The sequence below is a fragment of the Microcaecilia unicolor genome, chromosome 2 (assembly GCF_901765095.1).
Source record: "Microcaecilia unicolor chromosome 2, aMicUni1.1, whole genome shotgun sequence".
Taxonomy (NCBI): domain Eukaryota; kingdom Metazoa; phylum Chordata; class Amphibia; order Gymnophiona; family Siphonopidae; genus Microcaecilia; species Microcaecilia unicolor.
In genome coordinates, this window is record NC_044032.1 from 158,992,670 (window position 1) to 159,013,531 (window position 20,862).

The 20,862-nt window shown below is 47.8% G+C and overlaps 1 protein-coding gene across 2 annotated transcripts in view; it reads right to left on the minus strand.

Moving 5' to 3' along the window:
* Positions 1 to 20,862, minus strand: part of LOC115463176 (polypyrimidine tract-binding protein 3-like) — a 224,109-nt gene that overhangs the window by 173,650 nt on the left and 29,597 nt on the right. For both annotated transcript variants that reach the window (XM_030193442.1, XM_030193441.1), the window contains exon 2: positions 15,723 to 15,798. In XM_030193442.1, the coding sequence (XP_030049302.1) occupies positions 15,723 to 15,747 (25 nt within the window). In that variant the 5' untranslated portion in view covers positions 15,748 to 15,798. The remainder of the gene's footprint in view (positions 1 to 15,722; positions 15,799 to 20,862) is intronic.

Sequence of the window (20,862 nt, forward strand, 5' to 3'; positions counted from 1 at the left end):
GACAAAAAACTATTCAAAGTTGTTAAATCACATGTAGACTGCGTGAACTTGTAGGACCTTGGGAGTCTGGAATAATATGCATCCAAATGGCAGATGAAATTTAATGTGGACAAGTCTAAAGTAATGCACATTGGGAAGAATAATCCAAACTAACTAAATGATGCTGGGTTCCACATCAGGAGTCACACCAGAATAAAAAGATGTAGGTGTCACCATGGACAATACATTAAAATCTGCTGCTCGGAGTGCAATGGCAGCCAAATAAACAGACAATGTTAGGAATTACTAGAAAAAGAAGAGAGAGGAAAAAAACAAAAGAGGGTATCATAATGCCTCTCTATCACCCCATGATGAGAACACAGCTTGAGAATATTGTGCAATTCTGGTCACTACATCTCAAAAAAGATATAATGGAACTGGAAAAGGTACAGAGAAGGGCAACCAAAATGATTAAGGGGATGAAAGGACTCATATGAGGAAGGTTTAAGAGATTGGGGCTCCTCAAATTGGAGAAGAAATGGCTGAGGTGAGATAGAGGCCTATAAAATCCTGAATAGAGTGGAACTCGTAAATATGAACTGATGGTACTTGTAACCTTGATTCTGATCCATATGGACCCTTGGTCTGCCCCCAAAAGGCAACTCATGTTCTTAATATGGACAGGAACCAGACCTGATGGCCCTTTTTATTGTAATTTTTAAACTAATATAAAACTAAAATAAAAATTCCCTACCCTTTTTTCTGTTTTTAAAAAAAATCTTAAACCACTAATCCCCTCATTCTAAAATCTTGTGTGCACATTTCCATGCTTAGCGTGCAAAATTGCATATGCAAGTTACAGAAAAACTAGTCCTGCACATAAGCTAAATTGCAAATTAGGAGACAATTGTCACTAAATCAATAACCCATGATAATTGGAGTTAATTGGTTCCAATAGGCACTAATTTGTAGTTATGAATGTAACTGCACTTAGTTGACATTCTAGAAACCTTTGCCCAGATGGTCAGAAGCAAACGCAGGTGCTAGAGGCCATTAGCACCAAACTAGCGCCTGCATTTCAGGATCAGAGCTGGCGAGCGCGTGAAACACTCTCACCAGCTCTGACTGTTAACTGCAAGCAAATGCATGCTGAGGGTCTCTCGCATTCCTCCACCATGATCAGTGGGCAGTGCGCCAAACAAAGACACTGATCCCACTGCAAACTCTACACCAGCTCAGAGCTGGAATTAAAGCTTGGAGGAATGGGTAAGACCAGGTTTGACAGGTCCGGGATTTTCTCCCAGACCTGTCAAACCTATGCCCACCCCTCCCCCCAAACATTAAAAAGACCTGGTGGTCCAGTGGGATCGCTAGCCCTCCACACCAGCAACCCAACCTCCTTCTGCAGCCTACCTCGAAGTTGGAGAAGAGAGGGACTAGCACTTCCCCCCTCCTCTGCAGGCGTCTCCTCAAAACGGCAGCACTCTGCCCTGCCTGGTGCATCCCAGGAGGCGGCACCCCGGGGGGGGGGGTCCCAGTGGACCATCAAGGTCTTGTTAGTGTTATGGTGGAGGCTAGCAGTCCCACTGGGCAACCAGGTCTTTTTAGTGCTTGCGGGGGAGGGCCTGGACATCCACCAGATCTCCAGGCCTTATGTTTGTGGGGGGGGGGGGGGGGGGGGGGGGGGAAGGGAGGCTTAGGTTTGACAGGTCCGGAAGAGAATCCCGGACCTGTCAAACCTCTTCTACTGTTTGACAGGTCTGGGCTTTTTTTTTTGACAGCCTGGACCTGACAAACAACTTGCCCAGCCACAATCCTCCCGCTTTACAGATCTCCAACGGCGGAACTAGGAAACACTCCACTCAAGAAGCCGCCTATCCTTTGGTAGAGTGTGCCTTCACTCCATCAGGAATTGGTCTGCAGGAAATGAGGTAAGGGGAAACTATCATCTCTTTAAGCCACCTAGAAATAGTGCGCTTAGAAGCCGCTAACCCCTTATGAAAACCCCCAATCAGGATAAAGATAATCCATCTGACGAAATTCTTCCATAGCTTTTAAATAATACTTCAGAACCCTCCTGACATCGAAGCTAGTTTGAGGTAGGGCCAGTAGCCCCCAATTTAGACTGCCACCGGCCTGGATTGGCCACTGTCGGAGACAGGATGCTGGGCTTGATGGACCCTTGGTCTTTTCCCAGTATGGCGGTGCTTATGTACTGATGTATTCATTAAGTGTTGCTAGGAAAACTGTAGCTTTTCACTGACAGCTATATATTGAATGAGAATTGAACAGGTATCACGAAAGGAATCAAATCACTTCTTGAATGCACTGAATAAATGTATATTAAGCCCCCCCAGAAGAAATATAAGCTTCTGCTCCTGTGGCACGGCATTTCAGGGGATGGGGCTTTATGATGTGGGTGGCGATTTGCCCTGTGAGTTTACTGTGAGGAGAAAGGTTGGGGGGAATCTGCTCTGCCATAAAATGTCCTGTTTTCGATGTTTTGTATTAATGGCCTTGCGCTAAAAAAGTTACTGTGTGAGCAGTTACCACCACCTACTTTGTAAGTGGTAAGGAGGGCTCAAGCAGTATATCCCAATGCTAACCAGTTAGTGCGTAGTAATGTAGAAGCACTAACTGGTTAGCACAGGAATGCCCATACACCCCCTCAAAAAATGTTTTTTTAGTGCACAGTTAGTACATTGCAGAATTGCAACATGATCTGTCCCACACTTTCACTACTGTTTTGAGCAAGATTCCAGATGTGTCAGTCGGTTTGATCAATTAGTATTACAGAATCTATTCAGGGTCTAAAAAAACAACTTCACCCTCAGGCCTATTTTGTTTCTGTTCCATGCTGTTCCCAAAAATAAAAATATTTTAAAAAGGTGGGGTTTATAAGAACATAAAAGAGTAGCCATACTGGGTCAGACCAATCGTCCATCTAGCCCAGTATCCAGTTTTCCAAACAGTGGCCAAGCCAGGTCACAAGTACCTGGCAGAAACCCAAATTGTGGCAGGCCTCGTTTGATTTTTTTCCCATTTTTATTTCTGAAAAGCCTGATAGCTAGGGAATCCCATGTGTGTGAATCATTGTCCTGCTTGTCCTTGGAAAAAGCAAAGTTACTCACTTGTGCCAGGTGTTCTCCAAGGAAAGCAGGGCAAGTTTTCACACATCCCACCCCTCTCCAACACTGCAAACCTCCTGAATGGAGGCTGATTTCAGGTGGGCTACTGATGCAGTCATAGCTCTGACATTATGAGCCTTGACCTGACCCTCTAAAGTCAGCCTAGCCTGGACCAAAATAAAAAAGACTTTAGTCCACTCCAGATAGAAGACCAAGGCATTCTTGCAGTCAAAGGAGTGTAATGTGTTTTCATCAGAATGGCATGGGGTCTTGGGAAGAATGTGGTCAGAACAAATCAAGTGATTAAGATGAAATTCAGACACAACCTTAGGAACAGAACTACTCTGTTGTGATGAAATCTTGTGTAAGTTAGGTCAGCTACTAGGGCCTGAAGCTCACTGATCCTGCGGGCTGAAGTGACTGCCACCAAGAACCAAACCTTCAGGTCAAAAACTTTCAGATGACGGAAATTGTGTGGCTCAAATGGAACTTTCCTCAGCTGTATGAGAAAGACATTAAGATCCCATGACATGGATGAAGGTTTGATAGGGGCTTGAGCTAAAGTAAACCTCTCATGAATCGAACTAAAGGCTGTACAGAGATGGGCTTGCCCTCTACACAGTGAAAAAGGCCAATGCACTCAAGTGAACCCTTACAGAGTTGGTCCTGAGAGACTCAAAAAGGTGTAGAAGATATTCAAGCAGATTTTGTGACAGGAAAAGGAGTCTGCCTTGACCTCACATCAGACAACAAAACATCCACCACTTATGTCTTAGTGAAATCTTTACTTCACGAAAGCAGGATTTGGAAGACACTCTCATGCATGTGGAGCAAATCAACTACTACCCTTTCAACATCCATGCCATGAGGACCAAAGATTGAACGTTGGGGAGTGATGAGAGTTCGAAAGCAGTCCAGCCTCCCCATGGCTCCTCAAAGGCTAACTCCAGAAGGAGAGGGAACATCTGCCTCAACCAACAGGGAGTTATGAGAATCACGGACCTCTATCCTACTTCAATTTCAGCAAAGACTTCACTATGAGAGGAATGGAAGGATACTCATACTGAAGACCTATCCCCCAATTGAGGAGAAAGGCATCCAGGGCTAGTCTATTAAGTGATCCCAGTCTGGAACAGTACCTTGTTGTTGATATGAATGCAAAGAGACTCACCAAGGGGGATGCCCCACTATTGGAAAATATACCAAGTTATACTCATGTTGCGTGACCACTCATGCGGCTGCAACACCCTGCTCAGCCTTGTACTTCCCAGTCAGGTAAGTGGTTCCGAGCAAAAGCTCATTTCAGGAGGCACAGGTCCACAATCCCAGTGCTTCCTGACACAGGAGGCATGAGCCCATGTCTCCCCGCTTGTTAATCATGTATTTGCAACCTGGTTGTCTGTCTAATAAGTTCAATTCTGTGCATCAGCAGAGTCCTGAAAACCTTTAGAGTGTTCTACACTGTTTGGAGTTCCAGAAGGTTTATAAGCAACTGGATCTCCCGGGAAAACCACTGACACTAAGTGTGGAGACCAACAATATGAGCTCCCCAACCGAGGCTGGACATATCCATTGTCACTATCTTTTGTGAAGAGGCAACTTGGAATAGAAGTCCCTGAATTCAATTTGACAGACTTGATGAGCACGAGACACACTCCTGTAGAGGACAATGTCTGGTATATTCCCAGTGGCCTGCACTGGGAAGCTAGGGTTCACCGAGCAGTTCTCAAATGGAAATGAACCATGGATGTCACGTGGATCATGGAGGCCATGTGGACTAGCCATCTCAAAATCTGCTAAGATGTGACCAGCTAGCTCTGGGGGACCTGGGCCCCAATGCAGATAGGTATCCACATGTTGGTCTGGAAATAAAGGCCCAGCCTTGAAACAGGTCTAGCAGGGCTCCAATGAACTCCAATCTTTGGATGGGAAGCAGATGGAACCGAGTAGTTGATAATGAACCTTAACAGATCTAACACCTGAAAAGTTCTGGACATGGATTCCTGAACCCCATGCCTGGATGTGCTCGTTATCAGATAATTGTCTAGGTAGGGAAAACACGTGCACTCCCTATCTGCATAGCAATGCTACAACTACCACTACAAATTTTGAAAAGACCCTGGAAGCTGACAAGGCCAAATGGCAGAACACAGTTTTAGTAAGTAGTGTTTTCCTACTTGAAATCTGAGATACTTCCAACGAATGGGATGTATCTGAATGTGGTATAAACGCTCTTTAAATCCAGACAGCATAGCTAATCTTATCTGAATCATAAGGATTAAGGTGCCAAAGTAAACCATCCTAAACTTATCTCTGGCCAAATAATTTTTCAGGACCCATAGGTCTAGGATGGGACAGAATCTTCCAGTCTTTTTTGGGACTAAGTAGCAATTGGAGTAAAACCCCTTCCCTTTTTCCCTTGGTGGAAATGGGTTTGATCGGATTGCTTTGCAGAAAGGAAGAGAATTCATGAGACATCCGTTCCTGGTGGTGAGAGGTTAGCTTGGATCCTCTCGGGGGGGGGGGGGGGGGGTAATTTGAAGGGGGTGTTTGCCAGTGAAGTGTGTAACCCATCCAGACAATTTTGAGGACCCACTGGTCTGAGTTTGCAAGGGACCACCATTCTTGTAAAGAAAAATTCTGCTTCCTTCCACCGGTAGGTTGTCCGAGATGATTACTTAGACTGCAGCTATGCTCTCTTAGAGCCAGTCAAAAGCTTGTCCCTTGCTTTGACTGGGGAGCTGACTGGAACTTTTGAGCTTCCTGTTGCCTCAGACAGAAGCATGAGCTCTGGGCAGACTAGAAAGAACACAAGGCAGGAGAGCCTCTACATCTTTTCGAGTAGTAGGGTCTCCTGTGGCTTGTGCCTGAAAATCTCCTGAAGAGGAGGGTGCTGCAGGGATGAGCCTAGAAAGCAACTTGATGGTTTTTGGCATGTTTCGTGATGAAGTCCATGACCTCTTCCACCTTGCTGCCAAAAAAAAAAAAAAAAGTTATCTCCCCTGCAAAGGGCATCCACCAACTGCTCCTGAACTGCTGGTTCCAGGTCGGAGGCACGCAACCAGGCGAGTCTACATGTTCTAATACCTATAGCAGAGACACTGGACAACTTATCCAAAGCATCATAGGCTGTCTGGGTCATGTGCATCAGACACTCCTGCTGTTTGGCTACTAGCTGGTGGAGCTTGGCAACCTTCTCAGCCAGTAGAGTGTCTGCAAACTCCACCTCACTGTTCAATAAGGATCTCAAGTACTTGCTTATGAAGCGCTCGTAGGAATGAATACTGCAGGTCAGCATAGCATTCTGAAAAATCTTTCTTCCAAAAGAATCCAAAGTTCAAGGATCACTCCCCAGGGGTGCCGAGGAGTGAGTCTTGGAGCTTTTGGCTCAGACAGATTCAATGACCATAGAACAGTGCAGCAACTGGAGCTTTTTGAATCTAGGAACTTTCTGAATTCTATATATATAAAGGCAGCCTTCTTGTGTATAGGCTGTACAGAGAGGGTCTCTCCCACAGTCTCATCTGTACAGCCTTGAAGATGCTGTGAACAAGCACTGTCACAGCCTCCTTAGGAGGGGGCACCAAAGTCAGGGAGGCCCAACATTTCAGCCTTGGGCTTATCCTCCAACTTAAATGGGATGACTTCTGCCATCACTCTTACAAAACTGGCAAAGGAGAGCCCCTCAGGAGAAGGCTTCCTCCTTTCACTTGGTGGAGGATCTAATGGAAGTTCCACAATCCCCCCCTCCAAGAGATCTCCCGGCTCCTCCTCAAATGCCCAGGAGAAGTCTAACTCAGACTCAGGGTAGTAGTCTTCTCTGAGCCCTCGCTGGCCTCGAACCACTGGCCCAATGGGTAGGCTCTGGGTGAAAGCACCAAGACATGGTGTGGGACCCGGATCTTGAGGAAACTTCATCCCCTAAGGCGCTAGACACCAACACAGTCTCAGCTGGCACCAGCCCCAACCCCCCTTCAGGAATCAGTGACAGTGTGTGGCCAAGAGGGAGAGAAAGGCCTTCAGGATTAGCTGGACTGACAATGGGTCCAACACCAACACCCTTGATGCCACGGCATCACGTCGCGATACAAATTGTCCCTGCTCCTCCTGGAGCAAGGCCCAAATCCACTCTTTGGAGACGGGCACTAGCAAAGGCAGGGGATCAGTCAGTATGGTCAAGTCCACAGAAGGTATCGGGGCTGAATCGGAAGACTGAGCCCAGCCCAATGGAGGCTGGTGCTGATTTCCCAGAGGGGGAGCAGCACTCACAGCACAAGAGCTTCTTGGGTATTGGCGATGCCAACACTACTGGCATCGTACTTTGAAGGGGACCCATGTCAGTGCTTCTTGGCCTCCACCTGACACACCTTATCAGGGCCCCTTGGCACGGAGGACTATGTTGAATCATTATGAGCCCTCAGCATTGGATACAAGTATGCTCGCCTCCGATGGATATTGCCAATATTCGATGTCAAGGCATGTGGTGACCTCCTCAATGCCGATGCATCCTCTGTCCAATGTCTCCAATGTCAATGGACCAGACTTCCTGGTGACAAAAATACTCTTGTGTTGCTCTTGGCTCTTTAAGGTTCTTTTAGACATCTGGCAACAGAGATGACAAGAGAGCTTCATGGTTAGGCCCCAGGCATGGCAAGCAATTAAATGCATTTGCACACAATTATGGAATGCATTACCGAAGGCCATAAAAACAACGCAAGATTTAACTATTTTCCGAAGGCTACTGAAAACTGACCTATTCAAGAAGGCATACCAATAACATTCAACCTCAATATTAAATAGACTACACATGAACTAGAAAAAGCGAACTCTTATCACTGGACTGACTAACCTCTTTCACTCTAACCCTTACGTTGATTATGGTTTCTCTACAGTCGATGACCTAATGTATGCTACAATCCTATCCATCACGCGGGAATCAATATGCACTACCACAATGTATTCTTCTTTACCAAGTATGAATGCACCTTAATGCTACACTGTAGTTTTCTTTACCATGTATGTATGCACCTGAATGCAATGACTTTTGCACTCTGCTACTTCTTCTTTACCATGTATGTATGCACCTTAATGCAACGACTTTTGTACTCTGTACCCGGAAATGGCAACAGCCATTACGGCAAATGTAAGCCACATTGAGCCTGCAAATCGGTGGGAAGGGAAAATTAGGTTCTTACCGTGATAATTTTCTTTCCTTTAGTCATAGCAGATGCAGCCATTACAGATGGGTTGTGTCCATCAACCAGCAGAGGGAGGTAGAGAGCACACTTTTTTCAGTGCCTCATACCAGCTTGCTCCACTGCCTCTCTTCAGTATTTGAAGTTTCCAAAGAAGTATGGCAAACCGCAATGGGAATAACATAAGCTTTCCTCACAGCGAACGATGGCCCTACTACAAAGGGCATTAACTCAGAATGGAAGGAATGAAACATCCTCCCGGAGGGAATAAACTCATCCTCCAAAACATAAATTGGAGGGAATTAAGTCATCCTCCTTTAATTGAACAAGAATCCTGAAGACTGTTTTCCGACTTTCTCCCAAGGACAGAATCTCCAGGAAACACGAACAGAACCTGAAATAGATTTACAGCAGATAGCATCAGACAGGGAGGGATCATGGCTGCATCTGCTATGACTAAAGGAAAGAAAATTATCACGGTAAGAACCTAATTTTCCCTTCCTTGTCATCAAGCAGATGCAGCCATTACAGATGGGATGCATCAAAGTAATCCCTAGATAGGGTGGGAACAAGCCACACCACGCGCCAGCACTTGCACTCCAAAAGGTGCGTCCCTCCTGGCAGCCACATCCAGCCTGTAATGTCGGGCAAAAGAGAGCTTAGAAGCCCATGCTGCTGCACTACAAATCTCTTGAAGAGAGAGTGCTCCAGTTTCAGCCCAAGAAGAGGAAATTCCTCTAGTGGAATGCGCCTTAAAGGCATCAGGCGGAGGACGGCCGGCAAGCAAAAAAGCTGAAAAGATAGATTCTTTAAGCCAGCGGGCAATAGTGGCTTTAGACGCTGAAGACCCTCTGCGAGGACCTGATAGCAAAACAAACAGATGATCAGAGGTCCTGAAAGAGTTAGTAACTCGCAGATACTGCAGCAGAGTCCTGCGCACGTCCAACAGGTGCAATTGCCCAAAAGATTCTGGAAACTCCTCCTCGACAAAGGAGGGCAAGAAAATAGGTTGGTTTAGGTGAAACGCTGAAACCACCTTAGGCAAGAAGAAAGGCACGGTCCGAACCGTGACCCCAGACTCTGAAAACTGCAGAAAAGGGTCTCTACAGGACAGCGCCTGGAGTTCTGACACCCGTCTCGCCGAAGTAATGGCCACTAACAAGACGGCCTTCAGTGTCAAATCTTTCTCTGAAGCACGCCGAAGCAGTTCAAAGGGAGCACCCTGAAGGGCCTTCAGCCCTAGCCCCAGGTTCCAAGCTGGACAAGGTGCACGCACGGGAGGATGGAGCCAAAGTACCCCTCTAAGAAACCGTGCCACATCTGGATGAGCAGCTAAAGACACGCCTTCAACCTTGCCACGCAGGGAGGCTAATGCTGCCACTTGCACCCGCAGGGAGTTATAGGCCAAGCTTTTTTGTACACCATCCTGCAAAAAGTCCAGAATCGGCGCGACAGGAGCCCGCAGGGGTGTGATCTCTCTGGAAGCACACCAGACTTCAAACTGGCGCCAAATCCTGGCATAAGCCACGGAAGTGTAACCCTTTCGGGCTTCCAGGAGAGTGGTAATTACTTTATTGGAATAGCCTCTGCCTCTCAATTGCGTCCTCTCAATCGCCAGGCCATAAGACCTAATCGGCAAGCGTCCTCCATGGTCACCGGACCCTGTGACAACAGGTTGAGAACCAGAGGTAACTGAAGGGGATCCTCTACAAGCATCTGTCGAAGGTCCGCATACCAAGGCCTCCTGGGCCAATCCGGGGCGACGAGAACCACTTCTCCTGGATGCAGTCGAATCCGCAGGAGCACTCGCCCTATCAAGGGCCACGGAGGGAACACATACAGTAGGCCCGGAGGCCAGGGTTGAACCAAGGCATCTAACCCCGCCGCGCGAGGATCTCTCCGTCTGCTGAAGAAGCACGGGACTTTGGCATTGGAGCTTGTCGCCATTAGATCCATCACAGGCTTGCCCCACTAAGCACATATCTGCAGGAACACTTCGTCTGCAAGTTCCCACTCCGCTGGATCGATCTGATGCCTGCTTAAATAATCAGCTTGCACGTTGCTCTGACCTGCAATGTGAGCTGCCAACAGAAACTGAAGATACAGCTCGGCCCAGTGGCAAACTTGTTCGGCCTGTGCGGCTAGAGCTCCATGTTGTCCGACATCACTCTGCCAGCCAATCCTTCCAGGATCACTTGAAAGGCCAGAAGCGCCTGAAACACCGCTTTCAACTCTAGGCGGTTGATGGACCACTCCGACTCCTCGGGTGTCCACAGACCCTGGACATGCTTCCCCTTGCAATGTGCGCCCAGCCTTTCAGACTGGCATCTGCCACCACTAGGCACCAATCGGGGAGCTCCAGTGGCATTCCTCGCCGCAGCATGCTGAGAGCCACCACTCCATGCTGAGTCGGGCCACAGGGAGCCAAGAGAGTCTGCATTGGTAATCCTGAGATACTGGAGACCATCTTTGGAGTAGAGCATACTGTAGAGGTCTCAGGTGCGCTCTCGCCCAGGGCACCAGTTCCATGGTGGCCGTCATCGATCCAAGCAGCTGGACAATGTCCCAAGCTCGCGGGCGGGGCATCCTCAGGAGCAGACGGACCTGATTCTCAAGCTTGCAACGCCTTTGCTCGGGTAGGTACACATACCCTAAGGCTGTGTCGAACCTGGCCCCCAAATATTCTACAGACTGCGAGGGGGGTCAGGTGACTTTTGGCCAAATTGACGACCCAGCCCAGAGATTGAAGTACTGAGACCACTCTGGCTGTTACATGCTGACTCTCTGCAGCAGAGTTTGCTCGAATGAGCCAGTCGTCCAGGTACGGGTGAACCCGAATACCCTCTCGCCTTAGAAAGGCAGCTACTACCACCATAACCTTCGAAAAGGTGCAGGGAGCTGTGGCAAGGGCAAAAGGCAAGGCCCGGAACTGGAAATGTTTTCCCATCACCGCAAACCTCAGAAACTTCTGGTGCGGGGGCCAAATTGGAATGTGCAAGTAAGCTTCTTTCAGGTCCAGAGACGTGAGAAACTCTCCTGGCTGTACCGCCGCAATGACGGAGCGCAGGGTTTCCATGTGAAAATGCCGCACTCTCAGGGACTTGTTTAATTCTGTTAAGTCCAGAATAGGGTGAAAAGACCCTCCTTTTCGCAGCACCACAAAGTAGATGGAGTAGGGGCCACAGACGTGTTCGGCGGGAGGTACCGGGGACACGGCCCCTATCTGAATCAGACCTTGTAAAGTCTCCTCTACCGCCGCCCGTTTGGCAGCAGAACCGCATCAGGACTCCACAAACACGTCTCTTACGGGGGCGTCGAATTCTATTCTGTAACCGTCTCTGATCAGGTCCAAGACCCACTGATCTGAGGAAATGTTGGCCCACTCCTCGGCAAAGAGGGAAAGACGTCCTCCGATGACAGGACTCGAGGAGAGGGCCGGCGCACCATCATTGAGAGGGTCGCCCCTGAACTCCAGGCCTATCTTCGGGCAAGCGCTGGGGTTTAGCCTCACCCAGGCCCTTCACAATTTTCTCCAACTCCTCACCAAACAGGAGAAGGCCTTGAAAGGGCAACTTCACCAACCTTTGCTTAGAGGCCATGTCCGCCGCCCAATGCCGTAGCCAAAGAAGACGGCGAGCCGCCACTGCTACTGCCATGTGTTTAGCCGAAGCTCTGACAATATCATAAAGGGCGTCAGCAAGAAAGGACAAGGCCGACTCCATCCGCGGAGCCACATCTGAAAAGGGCTCCGCTCCATCACCGGGCTGTTCCACTGCCTGTTGCAACCAAGCCAGGCAGGCTCTAGCAGCATAACAACTGCATGCAGATGCCCGAATAGTGAGACCTGCAATTTCAAATGACCGTTTAAGTGCTGATTCCAGTCTACGGTCTTGAATATCTTTCAGGGCAACACCTCCTTCAACAGGGAGGGTAGTTCTCTTTCTCACAGCTGTGACTAGGGCATCCACTTTAGGCATAGCAAAGCGAGCCATATGCTCCTCACTCAGAGGGTATAATTGCCCCATAGCCCTGGAAACTTTCAAAGGTCCCTCAGGGTCAGCCCATTGAGCCGAAATAAGCTCTTGGATGGAGTCATGCAAAGGAAAGGCTCGAGCAGGCTTTTTGGTACTAGCCATCCTAGGATTCACATAGGAGGCTGTGCCACTGGCAGGGTCCTCAATAGAGAGAGCCTGCAGGGCATCAGAAATAAGCGCTGGCAGCTCATCACGGTAGAAAATCCTCACCGCGGAGGGATCGTCCAGATCCTGAGTCACTTCTGCACCAGACTCTGGCTCCTCAGACCACAAAGACCTGCCAGAACTCTCCGAATCCTCGCAGCCCGACCACGGGGGGGAAAAAGGAGGTGCAGCACTCTCTGAAGGGGAATGAGCCCTTCTGCTTCATATTCTGCCAATTATCAGGGAATAACGCCTCAGAGGGCATACCCAGGCTAGAATCCACCGGGGGGGGGGGGGGGGGGCATTAGAAGAGGCCCGTGCCGGGCTTTGTGGGAGAGCTCTTTTAAGCATGTATGCGTTATGCATTAATAAGACAAAATCAGGGGAGAAAAACTCACCCTGGGCACCCAGATCTTTGCCGGGGCTAATAGCTCCCTATCAGCCTCACTCCGAGGCCTCCCCCCGGGCTCAGGACTCTCCGTCTCAGCGGAGGTCGCGCCATGTGGTAAATTCAAAATGGCGCCCGCTGCCAGCTCAGAGCGCGAAGAATAGTCGCTCGCCATGCTCGGGCCGGCTCTTAACGTCTGTACAGCACGATTTACAGAGCCCCGCTGCTGATATGCACTTGCCACACTTGGAACAGCGCTTTACTGTCTCCGCAGCCATCGCCGAAAACGGGGGTAAAATTCAAAATGGCGGTTTGCGCCAAAATCGCCCCGATCGCGGGCCCACCCCAGAGGAGTCAGAAAACACTCTTACCTCACTGGACCGAGTATCACAGCTCCGGTCCCACAGAAAAAGGCAAGGAAAAACCTCTGTTCCAGCGTCTAAGTGCCAAAGCGCGACGCAACTTTTTTTTTTTTTTTTAGCACTGTGAGGAAAGCAGAGGTAAATAGAACTCCGGAGGCTCAGGTGAGTGGGAAAGGCAGGGAAAGGGCGAACCTATGTGCCTGCATCCACTGTTGGTGGGGAAGGACAGGGAAAGCTAAGCAATGTGTCCACATCCACGAAGGTATGGGTAAGGCAGGGAAAGGGCGAACCTTTAAAGTGAAGCTGCTATAGCCTCCAACACCCCTGCTAACAACTGGTAAAAGCACAGGAGCAACCTCCAGGCAGATTTTAGATGGAGCTCGAAGAAGCTGCAGCCACTCTGCTAGGGGAGATAGAGAATACTGAAGAGAGGCAGTGGAGCAAGCTGGTATGAGGCACTGAAAAAAGTGTGCTCTCTATCTCCCTCTGCTGGTTGATGGACACAACCCATCTGTAATGGCTGCATCTGCTTGATGACAAGGAAAATGTGGGATACAAATGCTACAAATAATAATAATAATCACCAATTATGAGGATCAATTCTCGATATGGTCTTGCCACAATGGATGTACAACTTAAAACCAGTGGAAGTTGTCTGGGACATGTCAAGAAACCTAGTCAAAGGAAAATCAAACAGCTTAAATGACAGAAAAAAAAATTGAAGAAAAAAAAAATAGTACCCTGACAGGAGTGCTCAGGCCTAAGCAGGCCAAGGAGTCATAGGAAAACAAAGGAAATAAAGTACCAAAAAACCTAAGGAAAACTAATAAGGACACAAAAAGAGGAAAAACTGGTTCTCACAAAAGGAAGATAAACCAAAGGCAGCGAAAGGAATTGCAAATTTCGACTGGAGAAGCTACGTGAAGCGTAGCCTCAGCTCCGTGGAAAAGACGATACTTGTTGGCAGGTCCCACATGGTCACGGCAGGTGGGAAGGCACATGTGTGTGTGGTGGGATTCCTAAAAGTGTCTGGAAAAGAAGATTGGGATTTTCCATGTACTATGCTCTGTTGAATGACACACTACCCATATGTGTGAATCGTTGCCCTGCTTATCCTCAGACAAAATGCTAGACACCATACAAGGGGAAGGGAATGGGACAGATACTGGACTATGGGGAAGGGAGGATAGTGAAGGGAAGATGCTGGACTACAGAAGGAGGTGTTAGATGACATGGTGAATGGGAGGTGCTAGACACAAGCCATGAGGGAGAGACTGGAAATGGGAGGGATAGGATAAGGGAGATAGAAAGTTGTGGACAGATGCAGTAAAAAGCGACTGAGGACTGTATGGTAAGGGGGTGAAATCTGAGTGGACAAAAGAAAGAGAAAATCAAATGGAATAAAGCTAAAAATCTAAGTTGCATGTAGGGGAGGAAATGAGGAGTCAAAACAGGAGAAAAAAAGAAATGGCAGAGAGTCCCTGAGACCAGAGTTAAGAAAAGGCAGGGGACAACAGAAACCACAGACTAAGAACAAGGCAATTAGAAAAATTAAATGGACAAAACATAGAACATTTATTTTCATTTTAATGATTGGAATATACCAATATTTTAAAATTATATCTGCTATCTTTATATTTTGCAGTGTAAGAGGAAATGCTTGACTTTCTATTTCTCTGGTGTTGAACTGCACGCAGAGTGTGGATTCTTGGAGTTTCAGTTTAATTTTTTTCTACATATTTCTATCTTAATTTGTGGTAGCAAGGACAAGTATACTATTAGCATGGAGTTTCTTTGTAAGAATAGGTAGTAATCCAGCTTCTTTAGTTGTCCCAGTAGGTGTACTGATGTTCTAGAGCCCACTGCCACATTTGTGGTGCTGCCTTTTTCTAGGTAGGCTCCTTGTATGGAAGTCTGATCCTTAGTGACTTTTGTAAGGTTTTAGATTGCTTTTTTATATGCTTGGTACTGGAGAGAATTTATGCTGCTGTTACAGAAATGAAACCAGAAATTAGGCTTTTTTTTTTTTTTTTTTTAAGAAATGACCTAGTTCTGCTCTGTACTCACTGTCATCTAAGGAAGATTTTTATGGATGCAGAATATATGTTTACAGTTAACACCATGACAATCCAATTTACAGGGATATTAGTACTTTTTATACTTGAGTCCTAGGCTACATAATTTAACTGCTATAATTTTTTTCTTGAGTATAACCAGTGACTTCAAATTTTCACTTCTTTCTAGTATAGCCTCGGAATATAAACTGCATTCTTTTACTTTGGGGCAATTGCCTGGCTTCAGACACCCTTGGACCAGCCATATGAGTGTTTTGTTTTTTTAATTTTAGAGTTAGCTCATACCTTTTTTCAGTAGTAGCTCAAAGTGAGTTACGTTCAGGTACACTAGGTGTTTTTTCCCTGTTCTTCCAAAATGCTATTCAGCTAAGACCAGCAAAGCATAGCTTGCTGGATTTTAAAAGAATCTCACTGTACCTGTAGCCGGAGTAGAATTGCTCATGGTAAAAGGCCGTTTAGTGATACCAGAAGTAAGATGCTCGTCAGATCCCCGCTAAAAAGATAAAAAGTTAAATAATCAGTAAAAAAAAAAAAAAAAAAAAAAAATTGCCATCATCTAATGAGCTTATTAAGCTACACTTCTGTGTTTAGTTTTAGGGTCATTTTTTCTAAATAAACAGACCTCCGTGGCCCAACAAGCGCAAATCCTGACACTAAACCAAGAAACCTAGTATACATATTTTAGAAGTAAAGAACAAGACTTCCCGGTGGAATGCAAAATGTTCAATCCTATATAAATACTAGTAAGTTTTTCCTAAGAGTTCTATGAATACCAAGGTCCAATGTATTAAAACTAGATGACTTGATCTGCAGAGAACCAATTTAGAAAAATACACAAGCAGCCTAATGTAACTTTTAAAAAATAAATTATATTTTATACCAAAACAGGCAGCACTATTTCTGACTATAAGAAGAACTTTCTCCCTTTCGTTTAATGGTAGTTAGACAATGCTTACATTTGTAATCACATTTCTTCATCCACACTATATTCACAAATGGGGAAAGCATGTGGTGCGTGGCTGCGCAAATGCTGTGTGTGTCCACATAAAGGAAAAGAATGAGAGGTGCTTTGCTAATAGCTTGGCATAACCTAGTGGTTGGAGCAGTGGGGCTGACAACCAGGGAAACTGGTCAACTCATTTTCATTCTTCACTGCATTTGGGAGAAACCAAAGATGCTAAGGGTGGACTGCCATAATGAATGAGATTAAAGACCAAAGAGTGAGATTTATATGTGGTATGTTAGAGGTATAAATCACAAACAGAAGCAGGCCTTGACAAATTTGCTTTGGATTTATGAGCCAGCCTAAAAAAACAGAGCCAGTGACAGACCACTCTCACCCACCTTCCACCCCCTTCTCCCATCACCATCATCTCCACTGAAATAAGAGTGGGGGGAGGACTGTACCAGCTCCTTTAGGGCCTGACTTACTAAGGATGTTTTTCCTCCTATTTGTCCAAAAAAGAAGCCGTAAACCAGGTCCTACTCCAAATGCCACTGGCAGAAATACACACAGCAACCTTGATCCACATTCAGTCTCCCTAGCTCTTTCCCCCTCCCCTGTCATCACCCAGTTTCTCTCCCCCCACCCTATCATTCAGACTCACTCACTCATTTTCTCTCTCCCCCACCCACCCTATCACTTGCTATTCCCTGTTGTCACCCAGGCTTTTAGCCCCACCCACCAGTCTCTCTCTCCTCCCTTATATTGACCATTCCTAGCCCCACCCCTCACCACCCCATTAACCTATACCCCAGAAAGCCAGTCAGCTGCCATCCCTATTCCCTATCCCAGCAAGGCACCCAGCCTCTCTCCTCCTCTCCTGCTAACACTCAGAGGTACCTCTTATCTTGCTGTCTACTTATGCCCTTGGAAGCAAGAGCTTCTCTTCTGCGTATCACTTGGCTCTGTATGAGTCTCGCCACATGCTGCAGGAACTCTCACACAGGTCTCATGAGACTTGAGGCAAGCATGAGAGATCCTGCACAGTGCTGCTCAGACTTTACACAGAGCCACATAACATAAAAACTGCCATACTGGGTAAGACCAATGGTCCATCTAGCCCAGTATCATACCTCCAACAGTGGCCAATCCAGGTCACAAATACCTGACAGAAACCCAATTAGTAGCAGCATTCCACACTATCAATCCCGGGGCAAGCAGTGGCTTGCCCCATGTCCATCTTAATAGACTATGGACTTTTCCTCCAGGAATTTGTCCAAACCTTTTTTAAACCCAGATATGCTAACAGCCGTAACCACATCCTTCGGAAACGAGTTCTAGAGCTTAACTATTCATTGAGTGAAAGGGAAAATTAGGTTCTTACCATGATAATTTTCTTTCCTTTAGTCATAGCAGATGAAGCCATTACGTATGGGTTGTGTCCATCAACCAGCAGGGGGAGATAGAGAGCACTCAATTTTCACAGTGCCTCATGGCCAGCTAGCTCCACTACCTCTTCAGTATTTGAAGCTTCCAAAGCAGTATGGCAAACCGCAATGGGAATAACGAACTTTCCTCACAGCGAACGATGGCCCCTTAACAAGGGCATAAACTCCAAAAAAGGAGGGAATGAACTCATCCTCCTGGAGTGAATAAACTCGTCCTCCACTTTGTATAAACGGAGGGAATACTTGCATCCTCCTGGAGGGAATAAACTCATCCTCCCAAAACATGAACTAGAGGGAACGAACTCATCCTTCTATAAAGGTAACAAGAATCCTGAAGACAGTTTTCCCGACTCCCCAAGGAAGGAATATAACTTCAGGAAACAAGAACAGCACCTAAAATCAGAATCACTGCAATACAGACAATCATACAGGGAGGGCTCATGGCTTCATCTGCTATGACTAAAGGAAAGAAAATTATCATGGTAAGAACCTAATTTTCCCGTCCTTGTCATCAAGCAGATGAAGCCATTACATATGGGATGTAACAAAGCAATCCCTAAATAGGGTGGGAACAAGCCACAGCACGCGCTAGCCACACCATGTGCTCCAAAACGTGCATCCCTCCTGGCAGCCACATCCAGCCTGTAATGTCGGGCGAAAGAAAGCTTAGAAGCCCATGTTGCAGCACTGCAAATCTCATGAAGAGATAGTGCTCCAGTTTCCGCCCAGGAAGAGGAAATCGCTCTTGTGGAATGTGCCTTAAAGGCTTCAGGCGGAGCCCAGCCAGACAGCAGATATGCTGAAAAGATAGCTTCTTTGAGCCAACGGGCAATAGTGGCTTTAGACGCTGAAGACCCTCTGCGAGGACCTGCAAACAGCACAAAAAGATGACCAGAAGTCCTGAAAGAATTTGTAATTTGCAGATACTGCAACAGAGTCCTGCGCACATCCAAAAGGTGCAACTGCCCAAATGAATCTGGAAACTCTTCCTCAACAAAAGAGGGAAGAAAAACAGGCTGGTTTAGGTGAAACACTGAAACCACCTTAGGCATGAAGGAAGGCATGGTCCGAACCGTGACCCCAGACTCTGAGAATTGCAGAAAAGGGTCTCTACAGGACAGCGCCTGGAGCTCTGACACCCGTCTCGCCGAGGTAATGGCCACTAAAAAGACAGCCTTCAGTGTCAAATCTTTCTCTGAAGCACGCTGAAACGGTTCAAAGGGAGCCCCCTGAAGGGCCTTCAATACTAACCCCAGGTTCCAAGCTGGACAAGGTGCCCGCATGGGAGGACGGAGACGAAGCACCCCTCTAAGAAACCGTGCCACATCTGGATGAGCAGCTAAGGACACGCCTTCAACCTTGCCACGCATGGAGGCCAATGCTGCCACTTGCACCCACAGGGAATTATAGGCCAAGCCTTTGTGTACACCATCCTGCAAAAAGTCCAGAATCGGCGAGACAGGAGCCCGCATGGGTGTGATCGCTTTTGAAGCACACCAAGACTCAAACTGGCGCCAAATCCTGGCATAAGCCACGGAAATAGAATGCTTGCGGGGCTGCAGGAGAGTGGAAATGACTGTTTGAATAGCCTTTGTCCCTCAACTGCGCCCTCTCAATCGCCATGCCATAAGACCAAAGCAGCAGGCGTCCTCCGTGGCTACCGGGCCCTGTGACAACAGGTGCGGAACCAGAGGTAACGGAAAGGGAGCCTCCAACAGCATCTGTCGGAGGTCCGCATACCAAGGCCTCCTGGGCAAATCCGGGGCGAAGAGGACCACTTCTCCTGGATGCAGCCGAATCCGCAGGAGCACGCGCCCTATCAAGGGCCACAGAGGGAACACCTATAGTGATAGTAGGCCCGGAGGCCAGGGCTGAGTCAAGGCATCCAACCCGGCAGAGTGAGGATCCCTCCGTCTGCTGAAGAAGCATGGGACTTTGGCATTGGAACTGGTCGCCATAAGATCCATCACGGGCTTGCCCCATTTAGCACATACCTGCAGGAATACTTCGTCTGCTAGTTCCCACTCCGCTGGATCGATCTGATGCCTGCTTAGATAGTCGGCTTGCACGTTGCTCTGACCTGCAATGTGAGCTGCTGACAGGGACTGTAGATGCAGCTCGGCCCAGTGGCAAATTTGTTCAGCCTGCGCAGCTAGAGCTCTGCACTGAGTGCCGCCTTGTCGATTTATGTAGGCCACTGCTGTGTTGTCTGACATCACTCTGACAGCCAATCCTTCCAGGGTCACTTGAAAGGCCAGAAGAGCCAGAAACACCGCTTTCAACTCCAGGCGGTTGATAGACCACTCCAACTTGTCGGGCGTCCACAGACCCTGGGCATGCTTCCCCTGGCAATGTGCGCCCCAGCCCTTCAGGCTGGCATCTGTCACCATTAGGCACCAATCGGGGAGCGCCAGCGGCATTCCCCGCCGCAACATGCTGTCTGAGAGCCACCACTCCATATTGAGGCGGGCCGCAGGGAGCCAAGAAAGTCTGCACTGATAATCCTGAGATACTGGAGACCATCGTTGAAGTAGAGAATACTGTAGAGGTCTCAGGTGCGTTCTCGCCCAGGGCACCACTTTCAAGGTGGCCGTCATCGATCCCAACAGCTGGACAATGTCCCAAGCTCGCGGGCGAGGCATCCTCAGGATCAGACGGACCTGATTCTGAAGCTTGCACCGCCTTTGCTCGGGAAGAAACACGTAGCCCGAGGCTGTGTCGACCCTGGCCCCCAAATATTCTAGAGATTGCGAGGGGGTCAGGTAACTTTTGGTCATATTGACGACCCAGCCCAGAGATTGAAGGACTGAAACCACTCTGGCTGTAGCTGGATGACTCTCTTTTTCTGAGCCTGCTCTGATGAGCCAGTCGTCTAGGTACGGGTGAACCCAGATATCCTCTCGCCTGAGAAAGGCAGCTACTACCACCATTACCTTGGAGAAGGTTCGGGGAGCTGTGGCGAGGCCAAAAGGCAAGGCCCGAAACGGGAAATGTTTTCCCAACACCGCAAACCACAGAAACCTCTGGTGTGGGGGCCAAATTGGTATGTGCAAGTAAGCTTCTTTCAGGTCCAGAGACGTGAGAAACTTTCTTGACTGTACCGCCGCAATGACGGAGCGCAGGGTTTCCATGTGAAAATGCCGCACTCTTAAGGACTTGTTTAGCT